Source organism: Echeneis naucrates, chromosome 5 (genome assembly GCF_900963305.1).
Source record: "Echeneis naucrates chromosome 5, fEcheNa1.1, whole genome shotgun sequence".
Classification (NCBI taxonomy): domain Eukaryota; kingdom Metazoa; phylum Chordata; class Actinopteri; order Carangiformes; family Echeneidae; genus Echeneis; species Echeneis naucrates.
Window position 1 is genome coordinate 18,138,697 of NC_042515.1, and position 23,488 is coordinate 18,162,184.

The 23,488-nt window shown below is 40.5% G+C and overlaps 1 protein-coding gene across 2 annotated transcripts; it reads right to left on the reverse strand.

Moving 5' to 3' along the window:
• Nucleotides 1-2,402: 2,402 nt before the first annotated feature.
• ptpra (protein tyrosine phosphatase receptor type A) lies at nt 2,403-23,383 on the reverse strand. 2 transcript variants are annotated; one of them, XM_029501967.1, is made up of 22 exons: nt 22,959-23,383; nt 13,718-13,764; nt 13,370-13,451; nt 12,840-13,283; nt 9,519-9,618; nt 9,259-9,332; nt 8,638-8,774; nt 8,221-8,311; nt 7,896-7,972; nt 7,750-7,786; nt 7,515-7,612; nt 7,134-7,253; nt 6,674-6,840; nt 6,454-6,589; nt 6,195-6,341; nt 5,866-5,959; nt 5,672-5,748; nt 5,414-5,548; nt 4,516-4,641; nt 4,215-4,366; nt 3,755-3,890; nt 2,403-2,669 (listed from the first exon to the last, which is right to left on the reverse strand). In XM_029501967.1, exons 2-22 carry the CDS (start codon nt 13,736-13,738, stop codon nt 2,595-2,597), a joined length of 2,526 nt encoding a protein of 841 aa, XP_029357827.1. In that variant the 5' UTR covers nt 13,739-13,764; nt 22,959-23,383; the 3' UTR covers nt 2,403-2,594. The 2 variants fall into 2 exon arrangements, with proteins under 2 accessions (XP_029357827.1, XP_029357829.1); XM_029501969.1 differs by lacking the exon at nt 22,959-23,383 and adding an exon at nt 17,469-17,492.
• Nucleotides 23,384-23,488: the final 105 nt, after the last annotated feature.

Consider the following 23,488-nt stretch of genomic DNA (forward strand, 5'->3'; position numbering starts at 1 on the left):
TGATCCAAACACACGTAATAAACCCATGTAACTCCATGTAACTCAGCACACAAAACAGAAGCTCCTCTTCCACTAGTTAAAGATCCAGGAAGTGACAAATGGCAACTAATAACGCGGGCACTTGTGATGCTCTGGAATGAAACAAGACCTGAAATGATGATGAAGAATTTCAGCATCTGGGAAATTATATCTGCTACTGAAAGACCCTGTGGAGTGTAAGAGGGGGGAGGGGGGTTGTCCAGGGAATTTGAGAACTGAAGAGCTTCCAGAGTTCAAATATAGTTCCCATATTCCACCAAGGCCAAATCTTCTCTCTCACCTCATCTATCATTTGGTTCTCTACATTTAAGGGCATGCATGAATGTTTAAACAATCCACATTGACACAACCACCTTTCCTAAAAATTCAGTGTACTTTTAAATCTGTTCATTATCAATAAATTAAACTTGATTGTGCTCCTTCCTTTACTAAAAGAAATGAGATCGTTGATCTATTTATGTCTGTTTGCTTTGAGTGTGATGCAAATAATTTACTAAGCATAGAGGTAAAGCCACATTACACAAGAAAGTGTGTGTATGTGTGTGTATAAACATATATATATGAATCTCAAACTTTAAAACTCCTAAAAGGAATGTAATTTCTGTTATTATGGCATTTAATGGGTGGGTGAGCCAATGATATCCAAGCACTCCTCAGATGTGAGTTAAAACTGCTTGATCCAGGTTAAAATTTTGAGGTAAACTTAAGCTTAATTTCTAAATTTAAACAATCCTGGGGCTAGTCATTTCCTGGGATGACTGATTTGAAATTAGGACTGACCTGAATCCCCATGTTTATCTGACATCATTCATCAGTCATTACAATCATGAAGGGCATGGCCTCAATTTTGACCTCACCAAAAAAAAAAAAAACAAAAAAACAACCCCCAAAACAAACAAACCCCAAAGACACGCACTGTGGTTCAAGCATAAGTGTCCTCCAGCTGTCTAAAAAAAAGATAAAAAGAGCAAAAGGAAAAGAAATGATCACAAACATTACATGGCACAACCTCCACTATTAAAAGTAACAAATCATCCATCCTTAGGAAATATGTTAGCAACAGCATTTGAATAAAAGAAAACATTCTTCAGCATCAGTGTTCAAGATGGCAAACAGACGCAAATCATTCTTTTAAAAACAGTGACAGTCCAGCGTCGCGATGTGAGGCTCACTCTAAATATGAAATGACAGTTAACCCAGACAGAGCCAAAAGAAGCCTAGACAGAAATATATCAAAACAGTCTACAAGAAATACTGATGTGTGTCTGTAAACATGAAAAAAATTAAAATAATAATAATGGTGTTACATGTGATTGTGTTGTTTTGAGATTTGGCTTTTCGTGTATCATCAACATTGCGCTGATACTGTTACAGACCTTAAGATAAAATCTACATTATTTAAAAGCTTGACCAATTTTCTTACCCTTATATTTCTTTATTGTATGGGGCAAAAAATGGTGTTAAAAATTGTGTTATATTTTTAAAATTCCTGTTTTAGTGTTGGTAGCTGATAATTGCACAGTAAAATTGCTTTCTTGTGGTGGATACCTTAAAGTAGTTGGTAAAATCTCTCAGACCCAGAGCTGCGCAACCAAATGAGTGAAGGACTTTGGCACTCAGCAGACAGAAGACAGTGATTTAAAAACACTGGTTCTTCTCTGACAGCTTATTCTCCAGTCAAACAAATGCGCACACATACAGACGCACAAAAACAACAAATGCTCCTGATAATTAAGTGTGCATGTCTATGTGTCAACCTGAGACTTTGAGCTACGCACAGAGTCTGATCTCCAATAGTTGTCACCTGCAAGTAAACAGCAAATTATTTTTGCCAGGTATATGTACCCAATTCAGTTTGAAGAAAATGGCTCTGACGTGTGCAGGCCTCTGACTTTCTGGGAGTGAATAAATCCAGGCTTTGTCTGTATATGTGGAGACTCCTGGATTCTGCTACCACACACGTCGCTACAGCGTGGCTCAGGCAATGCCAAAATGTCTTTAGTCTCTTTCCCTAAAGTTAGGGAAAAAACCCTAACATCATTACCTTGACTCTGGTTTTTTTTTACACCAGCCTAAAAAGCATTAAATTCATATTCATATATATTTATATACCAATAAAATACATTACAGGTGCCACCCAAAAATGCAGCCAAACTCAAATCTGTGTCTGAAATCCAAGTAATAAGATGCAACACAGTAAGTATATATACATGTGGGGAGGGAAGAGATGAGAGGCAAATAGGGTTGAAGGGTCGTATTAACAAGACCAATATTACAAAATATTCAAGAAGGCATCTCAGTTATTTTCTCTGTCCGACTGCACTGCCTTGTATCTTCAGGCCGAGACGTCTGTTCCCTTTTCCCATTCGGGCAGTTCATCCCATCCACAGATCAAGTTGTGATGAGTCCTTTTTTTTTCTTTTTTTTTTTTTTAATCCACCAGATAGTAATATGCAGGTTTCTGCATGGTTATTTGTGTGTGTAGGATCTGGTGCGTGCTTATATAAAGTGTATGCTGACATCCATCTTTCCATCCATTCATCCATGGCAGGTCCCTACTTGAAGTTGGCGTAATCAGAGAAGGCATCGATGTACTCCTGGACCACTTTGTAGCAGAACTCGTACTGTTCCTGGAGGAGAGCGGGATGAGAGAAATGGCCATGTCAGCTGCAACTTAAGATCACACTACAAGCAACTTATATCTACGCCTGAAGTACAGCATCTTGACTATCAGAAATAGAGACCATAAACTCATAAGTGAAATTGTTTACTGAGGTAGTCAATCAAGGGAAGTAGTGCCATTTCACTTAGACTTCAATACAATCTGACTTCTTTGCACAACCGATGGAGCCAAAGCCCTGGTGGTCATTAGACAGAGTTCAGGTTTTTGATCAAATTTAGGATAAAAAGTTTAATTGGCTTCACTTTTCAATCTGAGAGTCCACTTAAATATACAGTCAATACATTAACCACAGTATAATCCAAGAGCTGGAGCTTGAGCACTGATGGAAAAAAAAAACCCAAAACAAAACAAAACAACAATTTAGTTTTACATTCATAAGTAAAAGTGTATTAGTATGGATTTAGTATTCTACACAATAGTAGTGTTTGTGTTTGGAAACACTGGATGAAACTTAGAAGCCCTAGGAAACTACCAAAACTTAAACTTGAATTTTAACCTCAGTGTTTTATTTCTGAATAAAATGGTAGTAATTTCTTAAAGGGACATATTTTTTAAATCATTTTCAATAATGTACTAAATCTCCTGATTGCTTGGCCAAATAGCCCAGTACATAGATTGCTATGTGGCTGTTGGCTTCAGTGCACAGTTATTGTACAGAAAAGGGAGCAGTGTCAAAAACCTAATTCCGCAAGATGTTGATATGTTAGTTTTACTCTTCTAACGTTCCTGAGATTTATGTCCATCTGCTGTTTGCACATGGTTGTCATTTACTATTTGATGACATGAATATGTGTTCAAACTGCTGCCAAAACCTCATTGATTGCTTCTTAGCTATTAACCAGTTTGACTATCCATGTTAATACCTAAATTATTCAGATACATTATCTGCATCTACATATGAAATCCTTGGCGGTGGTAATACACCAAGTTCATATATCAACTAAATGCCTCACTATCCCATTACATCCTTTTATCAATTAACCAATTAGGTCATTTTTAATCATTATCACATGTATTTTAAAGGGGCTTTACCAGTGTCTGCACCATGTGGGGTCTCTGCAGTCTGAGGCTCTTGACTGTCTGGAAGACGTCCAGGATGCCCTCTGCTTTCACCCTCTCCAGGACTGTACTCAATGCACAGAAAGTCCCTGTCCGGCCAGCGCCAGCACTGAAGGCACACATACCGAAAATGTAAACTTCCACATAGACAATGAAGTGACCAACAGCCTGAAGGGGAGCACTTAACGTTTCATAAGGAAAAAGAGAACAATTCTTCTGAGATGTTTTTTCCTGTGATTTAACAGCTGCAAAAATTTCCACACACTAGCACACAAGTGCCGGGAGCATTGTCATGTGCAACAAAGATGCAACAAATCACAAACATTTATGGATGTGAGGCATTTTATTTCAGCTTTTCTTTTTTTACACTTGCTCATTCAGATTAAAACTGCTACGTGGTAAATGAGGGCACGTTTGTATGTGTGTGTCCTACCTGCAGTGTACAGTGATGGGATGGTTGCCAGACTGTTGCTGTTGTTTCTGCACCGCGGCAATTATATTGATCATGCCTTTTCCGTCAGTGGGGATGCCCACTTCTGGCCAGCCATGGAAATGAAACTGACGCACCGCTCGAGTCTTGTTCTCCTGGGAAAATGGAGGAAATAAGAAATAAGACACCAGGGTTTGTTTTATAGGTCATTGTTGGTACGTTGCCAGTATAACCTAATCTGTGCTTCAATATCCCGTACATTAATATATTGACTTGTTGCTCGTTTCACTGTGTCCTCACTTACCCTGTTGTTAGAGACCAAGAGGTCGCGCACTGTGTAGCTCTCACTCTCCTCCTCCCTTTTAAGCTCGATAGAGATATCCCCATAGACCACCACTCCATCACTGGGCCAATACTGAGCACACTTTTCCTGCATCACACAGGATGGAGACCATCAATTAACATCCTCATCATTGGATTCTGAATGTTTCAAGGGAATCTAAAATGTCACTCCTTTAAATTGCTAGTGATTGAGTTTTATGATTGTACATGACACATTCAGTTTTTCCATATGAATAAAATGAAATTAAATTTCATATCAAAATATTACAATTATTATATTAGCCACATTTACAGTGAGAATGGAATTTGTTTTTGCCTTTCGCAAAAGGAATGATTTTGAAGGAAAAAGGATTTTGCTGGGTGCCAGGAACAAACAAAGGTTGCATTAAATCTAGAGAATTTTGTCTGTGGGTGTGGGCATCTCTGTGCCTTGTAGCTCCTTTAATTTGGCTGTTGGAATTGGTCATGTTGTAATTTCAAAAAGATTTTAGGTAATTGTTCAGCCCTGAAACTCTAAAAAGAAACTACTAAAAAGAAAAACTTCATTATGAATTGAAAAACAATTAATTGACTTTCAATTAAATAAACAAAGAGGGAAATTGGTACCAAACACCAGGAAATAATTCAAAATTTCAAATTTTAACCATTAAACACAATTTCCTAGTCTGACTGTTCATAATATATAAATCTTATAAATAATATGTTGGAAAACCAGTAAGGATTAAGTCACTGTGTTGAATTTAATGACATGTTATACAAAGCTGGTGGTGCTCTGAGTAAATGATCTAATATCAATACTCTATTTTAGCCAGATATTGACTTGATATCTAATAGGGGTGTTTGTATCAGTACACACATACCTGCCCTCTCTCTTCCAGCTCAGTGAGCATGACTATGGAGCAGCTTCTCCACTCCCAGATCATCCTCCAGAAGTCCTCTATTGTGTGCTGCAGGGGGCCCTGGCTCGCCATGTATGAGTCCTTCTGGCGGTAGCCCTGTGTGGAAAGCACAAGTTACATAAACAGGAGGAAGCAAAAAGGAAACTTATTATGGCCGATTGATTAGTTGCTTTAATGAATTGAAATGATCCTCTCTAATCTAGGTGTGTTTACACTCACATCAATAAAAGAGGCATTGACGTAGTCTGTATTCTCCTCTCCTCGTTTCACTGGAATGATTACTCTGTTGAACTCATCTGTTAGAGCAAACGGAAACACAGACCATGACTGATTGAAAAGTTGACACCGTGTGCCCCGTGGTGTTGCCACTGTGTGAAGGAACAATATCACTGTGCACATGCACAACTACTCACATGGAATGATTTGGAGGACTCTGTTCTTCTTCATGTTGGCAGGCAGGTTGCCAGTTCTCATCTTGTCATTCTGGATCTTGATCGATGTCAGTTTCTAAAAATTTTGTAGTTTAAATATTAACATATATAATTCAGTGACCTACAATGGACTGGCAACCTATCCAGAGTGTACCACGCCCTCGCCCAATGTGAGCTGGGGTTATCTGGTTCCACAACCCAGACCCGTGACCAAATAAGCAGTAGAAGATGAATTATTCAGTGACACGCCTCATCAGCATAAAATGTAAATACTAACTACCAATTTGGAAGAATACAACAGACAAACAGACCTTGAATTCAGCCTCCAGACCACTGCCAGCTCCAGGCGAGAGGTTGTAGAGTTTGGCCAGATGGGACTCCAGAGAAGTCACTTCTAGCTCAGTGTCTCCGTACAGGTAGTGTTCTAACAACGCCTGGAAGATGAACACATACTGCATCTGTGGGACAGAGGGAAGAGGGTGGGGGATGTCAAAGGTGAAGTCTCCTGTGAATAGAAATTGTGATGTATTTTCGGTAGGATGCCCAAAGTGGAATCAGCCAAGCACTTACATCAGTCTGGACCATCTGACAGCGCTGGGCTCTGATCCTGGCAACGAAACCAAAGACATCCACCTTCTTCTCAACAATCATCATGTCCAACATGGCATCAATCACAATGAAGGTGCCTGTCCTTCCCACACCCGCACTGATGAACAGAAATAAGACATTTCTGCATTCGTCTTTTCGACAAAATAGGCAAAAATCTGAGTGTACGCTTTGATCCACCTACCTACAATGCACCACAATGGGCCCAGCATACTGAGGGTTGTAGGTCTTGACTTTTTTGAGGAACTTCAGCATGCCAATAGGGGTAAATGGCACTCCAAAGTCTGGCCAGCTGGTGAAGTGGAACTGGGTGACGAGTCTCTGAGGCTTCTTCCCAGACACATCTCCCACCTGAGACATAAACAAAACCAGATCAGGCCAGGTGGACCAAGCTGCATGGATTTATATTTGTGTCACTGACACAGTATGACACAGTTACCATTTTATTTCTAAAATGATAACTACACTGACATTCTTTAGAATGTATTTAGACTTGCATTACTACATGTGTGAAAAGTAAAATTAGTTATTGTTCATACAAATTTCTCTTTGCAAGGCTCTAGCCTGATGCTTAAACATTTGAATTAAAAATGTCACAAGACATTTTTCAGCATGCTAGTTGGCTAGGGATAAATCTATTGTACCTGCTGGATGCAGAACTTGCGGATGGTGTAGTCCACCAGAACCATTGTGTCCTCCACAGATACACGGATGTTCCCATATGTCCAACAGCCCTGGTCCGGCCAGTACTGGGCACACTTGCACTGAAACAGAAAACAAACCAATGAGATTCTTCAAATGAACACAAACCTGAATACGCTAAATCTTTGACAAAATTGGAATAATAAAACCCAAAAGGCGGAAAGGTAAAATTCTCATGCAAATATTAGTCGTGGCCATTGATTCTTAATTTAAAAAGTGCATTATTTTGCATTGTTACCAAGTCCCCATATCAACCATGGGTGCATATACAACACAACGTGTTCTGTTTAAATACTACAAATAAACACAAAGCTCATCTCTACCTCTTTTCTCTCCTTCAGATTGGTCACCATGACAATGGTCGCTGTGTTCTGCTCCCAGATCATCCGCCAGAAGTCATTTACTGTTTCTTCCTTTGGCCCTTTGAGCCCAGGACAGATCAATACATCAAGAGAACAACTGATGAGCTAATAATCTTGGAGCTGGTTTAATATATGTTGCCTGTTTAGTAAAGCTCTCTATCTGTGAGCAAAGCCTGATTCTGTATAAAAACCTCACCTTGAGCGGCAATAAACTTATTCTTCTCTTGATAACCCTGTAAAAGAGAGGGTTAAAAAGAGATGCTGGGATGAGGCAGAGAAAGAGGCTATCTAATTTTGATTAAATTGCTTGTTTTGTGTTAAAAGTGCTGAACTTATACTAACATTTATAAAAGAGGCGTTGATGAAGTCAGAGTCTGGGACACCCTCCAGAGATGAAAGATGCACCCTGGAGTGATCATCTGAGAGAGAGAGAGAGAGAGAGAGAGAGAGAGAAGATGCAGCAGACACAGAGATTAAAAACAAATAAACAAAATGCAGAAAAAAAACAAAAGTATGACTGACTATGCCTTTCACTGTCAGTCAACAGTCATTTTCTAGGATTGCACCGATAAAATTCTGAATGAGCAGGGACTAAGTCAAGTACACTGATTTTGATGGCTGATAATGTCCATTACAGACACAATGTCTTGGCCTCATTCTCACTCACATGGCAGGATGTTGACATATCTGTTCTTTTCTTTATTCTCCTCCTTAGAGGCAGCGTCACATGATGCCTGTATTGGGCAGACTGGCAGTGCCTGAACACAAACAAACAAAACATTCAGCTCACCATTTTCCCTGTTTAGAACATATATATTTTAAATATTTATCCTCTTTTAACTAACTACTTTAAACTCCTACTATGGTTCTACTCAGATTGGTTGGCTGTACACTCTACATTACTCTACATTGTGTACCTCATAGCTTTTTGCTTGTTGTAACAATAAATTCATTCATTAGCAGCCTAAGACTATAATCCACTCTGATTTATTACATCCCTCCTTATTTCGTATTTTCTATAGTATACAGGGAAATAGTCTGAAGGTGGATCCCAGGCTCAGTATAGTGTTTGAGTCTGCCATACATTAAACTCCTCCCTGAAGAGTTTGTTGTCATCAGCCATGCGACGGTTCATTTCTTCCTCCAGCTTGTCAACAGGAAGGGGCGGGTATTTCCTGTTTGTGCTGGGCGAACGGGCCAATAACGGGACACTCTGGAGTTCTGTGCCGGACAGCGAGCAGGAAGGGAGTTGGCAGGAGAGAGCAGAGGAGGGAAGGAATGGGAGGAGTAAGGCAGGTGGAGATAAAAACATGTGAGACGCTGTAAGAACATGAGACTGGAGCTTTCTGACATCCAGTAACAGACCTCATCATTTGCTGTCTTTTCTAAATATGACCACCAGAGGGCAGTGTGACTCAATGCCATAAATTACAAGCCAGCGGACTGCAGTTCTGCTGGTTAGGTAATCACAGTGAACAAAAGCCTGCTGCCAACAGCCAACCAGTGAAATGTTATCAGGTAGAGGAGCAAGATCAATGAAGTCTTATCAGAAAAAACTCAAATTAACAGGTTTGGTCGAACTGGCTGTACATATTTGCCGATACAACCCAAAACAAATAAATGCAAACTGTGATTGTGCAGTCATATCAGCTGACAAACACAATCAGCACATGCGCTTATTGTGACGCATATTTGTCTGTTTTACCTGTGTCATCGGCTCTACCATTGGTCAGTCTAAATGAGTTTGAATGGCTTCCCGCCTGCTTGTACTTCTTAAACCTGTCAATCAGCAGAGATCAAAGTGCACACACACACACACACACACACACAAATAAACACATACAGGTTAAGCTTCAGAGCAGAATGCCAGTCACCAGTTGCTATGGTAACTGCAGCACCTAAGCACTAAGGCCACAGGTCTCTGGTTGGTCTTATATAAGAAAACATGAAGAGCATATCACCAACCTGAGCATGTAGAGGATGATGATGATGAAGATGATGACAAGCAAGGAGGACAGGGCCACCATCACTGCTATTATTGGCATGTCCTCAGACGGGTTGTCGTCTACATCAGAGACAGATTGACAAATGGATAAATGATTTGCACCACACATTCTAAATAAATAGATTAATTAATTGATTAAAATATGTCTCTTTGTTTTTGTTTTGTTTTCTTATTTGATGTCGATGCCAAATTCAATTGCCGCTACAAAAATGATTCTCATCACACTAGTCCATCTAAGCTTATAATCTTTTACATTATATCCGAACATTATATTCTAACAGCTTATTAAGAAATCATAAATAATGCAATATTGTGATACAACCCATGTAAAAGGGATTTAGGGTTAGGGTTAGTCAATCTACAGCCAACAGCCAGATAGCTTAGCATAAACATATGTAGCACATACACTACGAGTCAAACATTTGAACACACTTTCTCATTCAAACAAATAGGAAAGTGTGTCCAAACTTTTGACTGGGAGTGTACATGCATACAAAAATTAACACACACACACACACATATAGATATATATATATCTATATGTGTGTGTGTGTGTGTGTGTGTGTGTGTGTGTGTATGTGCGCGTGTGCAGAGAGAGAGCTGCTGTTTTTCAGTTGTTTGACTAATTGGTGAGCCAAGTAATTATTTTAGCCTCACATGTTAATATTTCAGTGGCTTTCAGAGGAAAAAAATACCCAAAGACACAAATGGAGTGCACCAGCCTGTCCTTTGGAGTGAGGAGATAAATCACAGTTTAACTGAGAGGGTCAACCCTTGGCTTACATATCTGGTTATACCCAGGATGACAGGAAGCAGACAGTGATGACACTGAATACCTCAACATTTTTGCTGCATGACATGAATTGTACATTCGAATGTTTCAATGCTTGCCTGTTTATGTTCATAAACCATATGAATGCATGCCTACTAGCTGCTGAAAAAGGACTGTTCATACTGACTTAACTTTGTAAATTAGGCATTACATGGGCCAAGTCATCTATTCTTTCTGACGCATCCTGCAGATTACAATAGCTGACCAATTTGTTTCCACATTGTGCATGAGTTACTGGTCGAAGGCAATCCTATAATCTTCCCGGTGACCTTTCACTGCTGCCGTGAGCACAAAAGACATGAGATTTTAAACAACAACAGGAGTTTAATGTACAAAAAACTATCTGCTGTGTGTGTGCTGATCACCGGCCTGTAAGACACATTAGAACACAACAAAAGAAGAGATTTTTTTCTAGAAACCTGCATGTTGGTGGGGTGACAATGCAATGACAAAATCAGCTGTTTCACAGGCCAACTCAAAAATTCAAGAAATCTCTAAACACTACAGACAAAAATATGCTAAAAGACATCATTTGACTTCATGCTCCATATGTGTTTTCTGGTGGTAGTTTGGAACAACACTGAGTTATGTAGCCAGTTCCTGGGACTTTTCAGTGTTCCTTTCTTCCTTGGACAAAGTGTACATTGAGCAGAGAAGGAACACAACAAGCTGTGGGTTATCATGTGAAAATGACACAGGATTGACGCATCTAATGCCATCTAGAACTGCACACTGATCCACACAAGGCCCAGTGACGGCAGGAGGGACACAATGGAGCAATTGCATAACACCTATGGCCTCAGAATGATTATGTTATATAATAGAAATTCCATATATAGTGCAGTGTAGCTACATCTGTTGCATGTTCATGTGTCCACTTATCAGAACCTCTCAAGCTTCCCCTTCATCCATAAAAGAATTCATCTCTTTGAGTTTACTTATCAGAAACAATCCTGGTGCAATATGATTCAAAATCCCTTTCTGTCATTATTCCTGATAATAAAAAAACATCTTTGTAAATCAATGTCTGACATTTGATCGTGATTTGTATATTTCTCTATAACCATGTAATATGAATTATTAATGTAATATAAGAGGGTGGGGGAGTCATGTTTCACTTGCAAGAATATTGCCAGGATGGTCAGCACAGAAACTCAAAGCTGTTAAAAACTAAAGATGATTAATTATAATAGTTGTATTTTCTTTAATTCACTAAAAACATTTCATAAAATCAGAAACTCCAGATACATGAAAATTCTCCGTTGACAGTCTTTGTTTTTACACTAAAATGACAAACACTTATGGTATTTTTCCAACCACTTTTGGATGACTAGTATGCTGATTCTTGCAGATGACTGGATAAATGTAGATATGTCACATCAGGATTTTTCCAGAACTGCTACAATGGAGTCTGAAAGTATAAAAATGTCCTACCATCTAAAATATTAAAGGTCAATCTTTAGACCTTGCTGGCTTATTTTTATTTATTTATTTTTTTAAATCAAAGTGTGGCTACTGATTTGCTGACCTCTGAATAAAGCACAATAAGCTAGAACATAGAATACCATCAATCTTCAAGAAGCTGCTCTAATGAAACTTATTGTGTGTCTCTGGAGTGCATTGGTATCAACAGTAGAAATAAATAAATGCAAGCCCAGTCATATTGTGAATGTGGGTAAGGCATGAAAAAAAAATTACATTTGCATATAATTGATTCGTACAGACCTGTAGCAAACTCATCCACTACACTACTAACACCCAGTCACTGTTTTCTATTGAGCAACAACTGCACTTGTGTCAGAGGAAATTAAATATGACTAACAAAGAAAAATCGCATCACAGTACAATGTGCAGATGCCTGGGCTCCACACACAGGGCCTGAGCGCTCCCTTAATGATTTCCCACAGTTCCCGTAGGAGGCTTCTGATAGCAGAGTATGTTACATCTCTCTATCCTCTGCCATTGAGCAGTCCTAGTGTGCCTGCTGAATGGCTGCATAGTGATAACGACTTTAGACTATACCCCTTGTTCCTTAACTTTGACAACAATATTTCCCAATGGATACTTCCTCCATAAAAAAATGATGAAAGATGAAAGCTTGTTTTTCTCCAACAAGTTAAGTAACACAAGTGTTTGAATAGTTTTTTAGGTCACAGACAAGGGAACGGTATATTTAAACAACTCAGCTTGAAGGTAAAGCCAAAACTGAGGGCACCTGTGGTGTGGACCCAACACTCTGATTGCTGCTTTGGTTCGAAGGTAAGTAAGCTTACAGTTTAGATTTAGTCCCTGAGTACATTGTTATTACCACTGAAAGGAATGATGTCAAAAATTATGGAAATACGATCTGAAATTATCCTTCAAGTGTTTACACACCAAGTCTATCCTGAAGGAAAGGAAGTTTTCATAACTTCAGGACACATTGCCTGGCACCTGCGTCAATACTCACCATGTGGAGTGGAGTCACCTTCAGTTTCTGTGCTGGTCTCTGTCTCCATGGTGGCGTCATCCTCAACAGTATAAGTCTTTGAAGTGGTTGTCTCTGGAGTTGGGGCAGCGGTACCATTGTCTCCCCCTGCCAGGGTGGGGGAAGGGAGAATCTCAGTATCTTGTGGTGGCTGAGGGGCAGCGGTTGGAACTGGAGCTGGAGCTGGGGAAGGAGGAACTGGCAGCAGTCTTTCAGTGCCATTAGGAGCAACAGGTTGTACGTTATCATCACTAGCTGGGCTTGTGGTTGTGGTGGTGGTCGATTTTGTTGCTGTGGTCACCACGGTGATGATTTCAGGGGCGAGCGCTGTGGGTGGGCCTGCGGAGTCGGGTGTATGTGCGACTGTGAAGTTTAGGGAGGGCATGACCGGAGGGTCGGTGGGTTTAGCTGTGATATTTGGAGGACCTGAAATAAACAAAAAAATCGTGAAAAAAATGCATAAACAAGTTGAGAAAGTAAGGACATTTGGTGTAAAAAGAAATGGTTTGTACTTGTGATGGGGGCATGGTCCTGGGCGGGGGCCCCCAGGGCTAGACAGAGCAGCAGGAGCAGGGGACACACACCCATTCTGCCCTACATGGACAAAGTAAGAAGGGAGAAATATGTACAAGTCAAAAACACATCTAAAGATGGTGAACCTGAAAATGTTTAATTATGACCAAGATATTGTGGAATCCATTTCATTTAATCTATAGTTTTATCCACTATATTTATTAATCTTCTGATCACTTGTGCTCACTTTCATAAAGCAATACTTCTACATTTGATATGAAAATGGAAAACTTGTACAGTGTGTCCTTTGTGTTTGTGTGTGTGTGTGTGTGTTGAATGCAACTGACCTGAAGAAGCGGAGTTGGCATCAATCACTCATTCGCACAGCGTGGCTCTAGAAAGCAAAAAAATTATGTCAGAGGATTTCACCACTGTTAAACATTAAATATCAGTTTTTGTTTAATAAACTTTGCAACATGATTTCAGATCAGGATTAAGATACACAGAATGAGATTCAGACATAATCTTTATCGGATTTATCAGAAGAGACATAAAGACCCTAAACCGTCCCAAACATTCCTGACCAGGCAATAATTGAGTGAGATGGTTTGATGATTTTCTGAATACATAATCTTTCCTTAGCTCCTTGTAGAGAGGTTCAACATAAAAAAGTGCAAGACCGCGCATTCATTGTCTGGAGTGTGGCCATAACAGAACTAGTGTCACATTCAAATTCCTGGAGGGACAATGAATCAGCACTTATCTATCTTCATCCACTGACATGGAGATGAGTGTATTGAGTGGGGAACAGAGGATACACTGACTCAGAGAAAGCACAAGGTTGGATGGTCGGTCTGCCTGGCTGCCAGTCTTCTGTATAATCCTAAAGGCCAACATGTCTGTCGTCTCACTGACTGAGCTGTGATAATCTCAGAACATAATCCCATGTTCCTGACCCTGGAATAATCCAGCACATCTGCCTCTATTTAGAGAGCCAAACACTGCAGAAATTAATGCTTTACATCACAGATCATTGCATCAGTGGGCAGAGGATAAATTGGGCGCTAAAAGCTCCAATAGTTCCAGTTGCCAATCTTCTGCTGTTTTGATCTGAGCTCATTCACTGCAGTACTTACATTTTGGTTTGAGCTCAGCACTGTTTGGCTCAGACTGCAGCCTGAAATGGGGCATGATGGGCAAGTTATGTGGTCAATGGGAATGCTATTAACCTACAAATCCAATTGTTGCTCTCCCTCTCATCCTAGCAGTCATTCCGCCAACCAAAATCTGTTTCCAAAACATAAATTGTGGCCTTCAGAAGTGGAACTCTTCAACCGCATATTCAAAAGTCCAGTATTTTTTCTTTTCTCTAAGAATACTTTCTCTGTTTACACCAACAGCATTTTGGGAAGGAAAACTTCGTTGGCTCTGTCTTTCAAAGGTGTGAGGAAGGAGATGGCTCTTTCCTATTTATAAATGTGTTTATACAATGGATAGGAAGGTCTTGTGTGACCCAGTTCTCCACCTCAGCGCTGAAAAGCTGAATTTGAATATTCCAGTGTTCATTAGCCTGTAAAATTAGTCAGGAAAAATGTCCACTCCAGCTTCCCTTTGTCTGAAACACAGTCCAACCCAAAGAGCTTACAAAGCTTGATATTTCAATTACTCCCATACATGACCAGAAAAGGTAGTCCTCACTTTTAAAAGCTCAAACCAGTAAGTGTTTAATCAATTAATTAATTATTATTATTATTGTTACTATTATTGCAAATTAATTTTGTTGTATTTATTACAGCTCTAAATATGCCTGTACTGACTGCAAATCAGATACATCACCTGCATGGGCTTTGTACTTTTCAGTTAAAAAAGCATTTTATTGTCATAGTGTAACTTAAATTAATTAAAATTTTCCAGTGATCGACAAATGTGTGTGAAAATAATTAATACTATGGGCTTCTTGTACCTAATGTTTGTCCAGGTTTCAGTAAAATTTAACATCAAAGTTCTTCTTTCCCCTCGTATCAAGATTTTTATAGACTCAACAATATCTTGTTAACTTAAAAACCACATTTACAACCCTAATACCCTACATCTACTATCCTCCCTTTGATTACTCATTTAGAAGAGTGAGTCAGCTATAATGGCCGAGCTTGGCAATTTAGTGTGAACTGGCGTTACAGCATCTGGTATGTGTTTGAGGCTGCATCCACCTTTTTCTTAATGATGTATGACTCATTGTGTTCTACATGCCATTCAGAGAGGCTGGGCGAAGTGTCAATGTGTTGGTCTTAAGATGGTGCTGTTGCTAACCTTCACTTTGCTGCAGGAGCCTGAAATGGTTTTATCTAGAGATTGTGTTGACCTGGGGGTTCAACTCCCAAGAGTGGCATCCTAATGTGTTTTAGCCTCCTGAGAAGTGCTGCTTTTCCTGAGTGTGTGAATGCATGGGTTTTTTTCTGAGACTTATGTGTTGGTGGAAGTCATAACTAATTTAAGAGGTACTGGCCAAGTGCTTCTATTTGTGCTGCTTTTAGGTTTTCTGATGTCGGTGCGCTCTATTAATAAGATACTCTGGGTGATGGGTAGTGTAATCCATACTGAAGTGATGAAGGATGCAGTAGACCCCAAAGAAATAATTATTCAGTGTTCAGTTTCTTGACTTTGCATAATTACAATATTAAAGGGAAGGAAATTTAAGTATTGCGGTTCATGAGCATTCACGTTTTTACTCTGCTTTCTCTCAAGCCCGCCCCCTGCTCTACATTGTGATAGAGCAAAATATTAAAAGGATGCAAACAGCCTCATCACGCTAGAAGAAACATGTACATACCTATCTATCAGTGAATAAATTCAAAAGGTGGTCATGCTTCTCACACTGGACTGACTTTGGGCTTGTATTGTGCAACCATGTGAATATTTTTCAGACAGGACAGAGTACTTAGAGCAAGACCTTTACGACAGTCACCACTGGGGATGAGCTGCCCTATGTTGGAGTACAAAACTGCCAGTGGAACAAGCTACAAAAACCAGTAGTTTGCCTGGAGGAAATAAGAACAGAGAAAAGAAATTAGATAGGTCATTTGCTTCCTTTTTATGGAAATAAAAATTGACTTAAGCTTTTTTGTCTTTTTCCACCTTTTGTTCCACCTGTGTATTATTATACTGTTACTTTGAAGAATAAAAACCAGTTTCGCTGGCTTGAAAACAACTGGAATAACAACAGGGCTGGGAATCAAACTAATGTATGAAAAGATGTAATACCTGTTGAGTAACATCAATCTCTCTATCGCACCAGTTACCAAGACGTGCCAAGCGTTAAACTTCGGCATCATATACTTTGGACGACTCTTACGCTTGCTTATTTACGCCCTGACCAGATATTTATTCGTAAATATATATATTTACATTTATGATATAATATAATTTCTAACTTGTTTTTCTATCTGGGACATTTTGTTTAACCATAAACAAAAAACAAAAAAAAAAAAACTGAGTGGCTTGGTTCAGTCCAGTTAAACATGCTTAAATATGCATGCTTAAATGACTATTAAATTAGGGTAGGCTTATATAACACTGCAGGTAACCATACCAACACATGGTACCACGGCGACGCTTATGCCAATAAATGCATTACCTGTTAACTCTGCTGGGGAATGAACCTGATCATGTATTAAACTGACTGAATATACTGTAGCATTAGGAAAAAAAAACCTTTACGCTGAAGGACTACTCAGATTAAGAGTATGTCTCTTCCTTTGACATATGTAGTTAGATTAGGCTTTTTTCCATTCCGACTCAAGCTTTCATGTCAACTGCAAGCATGCAATGTGATTTCATATGTGGTCTGGTGTTCTGATGCGTGGAGAAATGCACATCCCCAAGCATGTACATCAAGGCAGAGACATGTGCAGACAACACGTGACCAAAAGTAATCAGATGAAGATGTCAATATGGTAGAATTTTTCTTTTCAGTTTTAAAGTTTTTAACTACCCCACTAAAACCAAATGAAATCTCAGCTGTTCTGTCAATCTGCTATGTTTATAAGGAACATGCTTATCATCTGAGGCAGGGCGTTGGACAAACTGACGGTCTCTTACTGATCAGAATAAGTCCAATTGCTGCTTGTTCTTCAGCCTTAGTGAGATTGGCATACCCGTCTATATGCATGTTCTCCACCAGAGCAGAACAAGAAACGCCGTCACCAGCTGCAGTCCAAGACCGTGGAGTTACTGCCATCTGGGATGACAAAACCTGCCGGCCCAACAGGGACACATGAGGAGGGACGGTCTGTCAAGGCCAGAGAGGCTGAACTGAGCTTTCAAATGTAAGTACTTAGCATACATATATCACCTCAAAAACAAATAACATATTTATCATGCCTGCATTTGATCAAACACGAATCTGAGCGCCACAGTAAGCTTTGTTCAGTCAGACAAAGCAAATAAAAAATAGAAAGGGTACATTAGATCAAAAATGTGTGGTTCAATATGGACAACAATGAGCACAGTTACTTATTCTACTCACTACAGTGAAATTTAAAAAATGTCTTACATCATGAAAACGATTCTGCAAAATTTCTTTCGTGTATGTGCAAGTGGTGAGCCTGCCCAACTGATGAAGACAGTTGCCTCTCTGCCTGTTGCCAACTACAGACCTCATAGGGTTGCAATCACACAGTTGTGAAAGGGCTGGGCTGTTCCCATGCCATTTCATTCACTCACTGAAAGGAACACTTATAGGTGGAATATAAAGGAAGTCCAATTACAGCTCCATGACAACCAAAGGCCAAAATCAGCGTAAGGTAGTCATTTAATCTGGAGAGTTCCCACTCAAATCTCTGGATTTCACGAATGCTTTTGTATTTACCTGAAGCCTTAGGTGAAGTAATGAGTATCTCCCCCCACTGCAAGGTGCTGAATTAATGAATAGCTCAAGATGGGGAAAGGTTTCTCTAAAGTGTTCTCTCAGGGAAGAAAAAAAAATACTTTGGCCACAGTCAAGAATATCTAATAGCTTCTGCTATTTCCTCAGTTTTAATGTGCATTGCTGAAACTATATTAGCGTGAAACCAAAGGACAAAGAATGTGGCTGAAAAATGTATCTTTAGTATTATTCATAAAATAAACGAATCCCATTATTGATGATTCACAGAAGACACCCACAGGCTATCGGCTGAGCTGGAAATTATACAGACAAATCCTACAGGCCTCGTTGACATGACACCAACAGCGGCAGTCAAGGGGACTTCACCATTCATGCACAGAAATATTTCCCTCTGGCTTTCGACGAGGCATCCTGCTTCTCTGGCCACTGCAGCGTTAGATAATGCTTGTCTGTCTGTCTCCATTCATGGCATATTAATACTGTTTCTATGTATTGAGAGGGAGGCGGGGTACAGGGCAACAGGAATACTGTGAATGCTTCTCTTCACAGGAGAGTGAAGTAGGCCTAACTCAGGGCCGCTAGGTCTTTTGCTCTGAAACAGACCACAGATTATATGTCCCCAGTGCCACATACAACAGCCACAATCCTCTGGACTTCCCTTTCTGAGGGATACTACTCCCTGCTGGTGTGGTTTGTGTTCCTGTTGGTTTCATTCATGAGCTGGTGAGTTGATGAAAAGACGAAAAGAAGCATGGGATTACTATTCTGGCTAATCACACGGGGCAAGCGTGACCGCTGTGTCTGTTATTAAGCCTGGAATAATGATTTGGTTCCGTCAGGCTAGATGGATCAAGAAAACTTGTTTCAATGAGTGAAAGTGGTGAGTAAGTGGAGTTTTGCTCTGTGTCCGCTTCGTTGTGGGGTTTCTCACAGAGCTTGCCAGGGGCCTCTCAAGCTTTCCCACATTGGACACAGAAAGGATGTGGAGGCGCAGAGCATGGTCTCCCCGCAGAAGCCACAGTGACCTTGAAGCGTGGTGTAGGGCCAAACGGGCAGCTGAAGTGCCACAATGAAACCCAACTCACTATCACCTCTGCCACTTGAAACCAACACAGTGAAGCTGATTTTATACATGCTGAGGATGCAATACCTTAATTATACTCACTGAACTTTGTCTGTAACACAAGAGTATTGAATATTGTTCTTAAGGTAGTAGTGCCAACAGTAACATCCTGTGGCAGAAGAAGTATTCAAATTATTAATTGTAGAAATAAGGGAGTGTAAAAATACTCTGTGACAAGTGAAAGCTCTGACCTGAAAATGCGTCTCGTGTAAGAACCATACAAGTATTAGGAGCAAGAGTAATAGGTACATTATAAGGAAACATGTTTTCTGTGAGTGACTGTTATATTTATTACTTAATGAATAATAATTACTTAATCACTTACATAGCAGTATTTTGCTGCTGTTGTAGAGATGAATCTACTGTTGATCTATTTTATGTTTGTCTAATACATTCTATATCAACAAAGAGAAATAACGTAAACTTTGAAGTATAATATTTGTTTCTAAATGTTGTGAGGTCACAGGTTAAAGTGGCATCAAATGAATATCAACTCAAAGTACATGTACATGAAATTTAAGTAAAAAAAAAGTGTGTTAAACCATTTCAAACAAAATCAATTTCCACTTATGGCAGGACAACAGACAGTCAGCGCTGCCTGAATTCTGTACAGCACATTTACTCTTTCTTTCATAAGCCATTTAGTTCTGTCACATTTAGAACCCAAAGCAAAAGGATGTCATATCTGGAGTGACCATCCCATCACACACGTACCCTCCTCTTCCTCTGAAAGATAAGCAGCCCATCAGAGAGATAAAGGCCCTCACAGGTTTAACTTCACAGTATCATCATGATAGAGCTTCGCCTGTCTTCTGCGTCCATGCTCATGTGGTATATTGAAATATTACCCCGGAATGTCGACATGTTTTTTGGACTTTTTTTCACAGCAGGGCAAGAAAGGCCTTGTCAACTTTAAGGCTGATGCCAAGGGCAAACATAAATATTTATTAACTATGGCTCTCAGCTGGTTTTGACCTAAACTGTAAAGGCATTGTTTAATTGTTAAAAAAAAAAGGAGCTCTTTCTCAAAAAGTTGACAAAAACTAAATAACAACATGATAGGATTAGTTATTTTGTTAATATATTCTGCATTTCCATTAAAATGTCTTGTTTCATTTCATAACAATCAAAGAATGTGGTAGTGGTACAGGCTAGAATAATCATGTTAATAAACTGACTTCTCCTCCAAAACCTACCCTCCATCCATGATGCCACATTTCCTACTGCCATCCACCTTACAGCAGCAAGAAAATGTGGCTCTGTTAGATTAAACTCCATTCATAAAGAAATCAAAAGATTACTTTGACCTGGATGAAACCTGAGTTTGCATTAGAAGATTAAAAGAAAACTTCCAAAACCGTTCTTCAATACAATCTCACACCTTGTCTTTGAAGTCCACCGAAGTGAGATAAACCTTTATCCATAGTCATCACTGTCGCGTTGAACCAGAAACATCAATCAACCCACATCAGGAGGATGTAAAACAAAAGGTTTACTCAGTAATCTAAAGAGATTACATAATTACCACTCCACATCTACCGAAGGCCAGAAAAAACCCAAGATGATTCCCAGTGAGTCCTCTCCTTCGGGCAAGGTATTCGATTTATGACTCACCATTTCCTGTATTGTGAAGTAAATGTCATTAAGGGCGAATGACATGTCACATGTAGCTCAAATCAGGCTGCATAATGCTTCATAATCTTCTAAATGCAGCTGTGTTTATCCTGTCAGAAGCTGAATTACAGTGCTCACGCACAGTAAAACATGGTGGAACAGGTGGAGAAAAAAAATATACCTCCTACCCCACCCAAACAGCCAACTCATAATATTGTGTCAGCACCGTGAAGCTGTGAAATTTCACAACATGGGAGTCCATTTCGACACTCCTCCAATTGAAACTTCATGCAAAGTTCTCACTGAGCCGTGTCATGATGTACTTTATTCTTATTTTCGGAAACTAGGCCAAATCATGAAAAGTGTGGTGTGAGGACAGCTCGAGCACTTCTCCTAAAACCCTTTCAGGATCCCAAGACAGAAATAACTACCTTTTCTTAAAATAGGGTGGAAAAGATATGGGAAGAACAAGCACGGTGATAACAGCTCTGCCTTTCTATACTGTGTTGTTGAGGCACACTTCTTTCCAAAGTTTTATGAGAGTGGGCTGCCTGACACCCAGAGATGGTTGGACAGCTTTAAGGGACAGAGGTGGACCAGTCCAGGCCTGACAAACAGAGGTTAAGGTCGGCCTATTGGTGTGCCATGAAGCAGCCTATGAGCTGCAGCTTTTGAGTTTTGCACTTCAATAGTCATGACATGACATGACAAACTCAGCAAAGAGGAAAGGCACGGAGACAGGGGTATGGTGGATATGCGCTGAGGTTCAGTGAATTGGTCCAGACGTGATGAGTCAAGCTCTTGGCAGACATAGCATAGTGGGGTTTTTTGTTTTGGGGTTTTTTTTTCTCAGATATGGCAAATCCGGTTCTGCTATGTCTCCTTATCCTGCGTGACGTTTTTCTCTGTGCTCCGACTTTTCCAGCATTTCATGGGACTTTTTCCTTGAAGCAGTAGTCTTTATTTGATGCACCGTTCAACTCAAGCGATGGCTGCATCCATTCATAAATATAAATTTACATTTCATTCTTTTAAATCCAAAATTCCCACTACTCCTAATCACGAACAGGCAAGTGAACAAGGGATAATCCATGCTGTAATGAGTTGAGAAATTGTAACCTGAAGTCCAAGTGAAAGCAAAGAAGGGAAAAAAAAAAAAAAAAAAAAAAAAAAAAAACTCAACACCCACAAGATTGAAATGGTATGCTCAGTTACACCCAACAGAGAGAGGGAGGGGGGGTGGGGGGTATTAATCATTACAAAGAAGAAGGGAAAAACAAAACTTTGGAAGAGCTTAGAAAGGGAAATGCACACTCATGAGACTGGATGTCAGATAGCAGCCGAAGACACAAAGCAGCCGCTGCGGTTTGACAGAGCGTAAGTGTTAATGTTAGGGCGACCTAATTCCTGTTGTGGGTCGCATGAAGCCCCCCACCCTCCGATCCTCCACCCAATCAGCCAGCTCCCCTCCCTCCCTGAACGTGTAATAACAAAGCCACGATCAATAAAGTGTACTTTCCAGTGCAGACAAGGACCCCTCTGTCTTTGTCCCGCTGCCAGCACATCATCATCTGCTTCGGCACAACACGCCGACTTCTAACCTCTGACTTTGGGAAATGTTGTTGCCTCATCTTGAAGCCCCCCCCCCCACCCCGAGAGAGAGCGCCCTTTGCCAGTAAAAAAAAAAAAAAGAATAAATCCCACCCTGCCTCCGAGCTACTTCTGATATGTTCACACATTACAAGGAGTTAGTGTCAACCCCCCCCCCCCACCTCCTGTACTGACTAACCGGGCTTTACCTCCGCGGTGACACGGGCAGCCTCGCCATGGAGCCCGGGAGAGAGGGAGGGGAGTGGGAGGGGGGCAGAGTGCTGCTGGATGACACAATGTAATGTTACAGCGAGAGGAAACACGCTGCTGCGGCGACATTGTAACAAGTGTGAGCAAGAAAAACAAGAAAACTCACCACAACTCCTGTAGCGCTCGAAGAAAGCCCAAAGGAAGGCACAAAAAGGAAAAAAAAAATGTATAAAAAAATAAAATAAATAAATATGAAAGCCAAGCAGGATTTAGACCTTCTCCTTCTTCCCCGGCCCCAGCCTCCACACCCCGGGAGCCGAGAGTCCGAGCGGGGTGGGGGGACCTGGGTGATAGCAGAGGAGGGAAGCACGATCTGGGACACACAGCCAACACTTCGCAGTCAGTTCATCTGCTAAATCCAACAAAAGAACAGAGCTCCCTCTCTTTCTCCCGAAAAACAATATCCTCCCTTCTCCTCACACTGCCGCCCCCTTCACAGGACGCCTCCCGGGCCTTCCTGCAGATTAAATCCCACGGTTGATCCGCTGTATCCGGGCGCGTCGGCCGACTACTCTAGTCCGCCATGTTGTGTGTCTGTCTGCATAGGAAGAATGGGAAGCGAGCAGCAGATTCCCAGGCCAGGCCCCGTCTCCCTCTTCCCCGCTCCGCTCCGCTCGACCGCGGCCAGCAGCGACA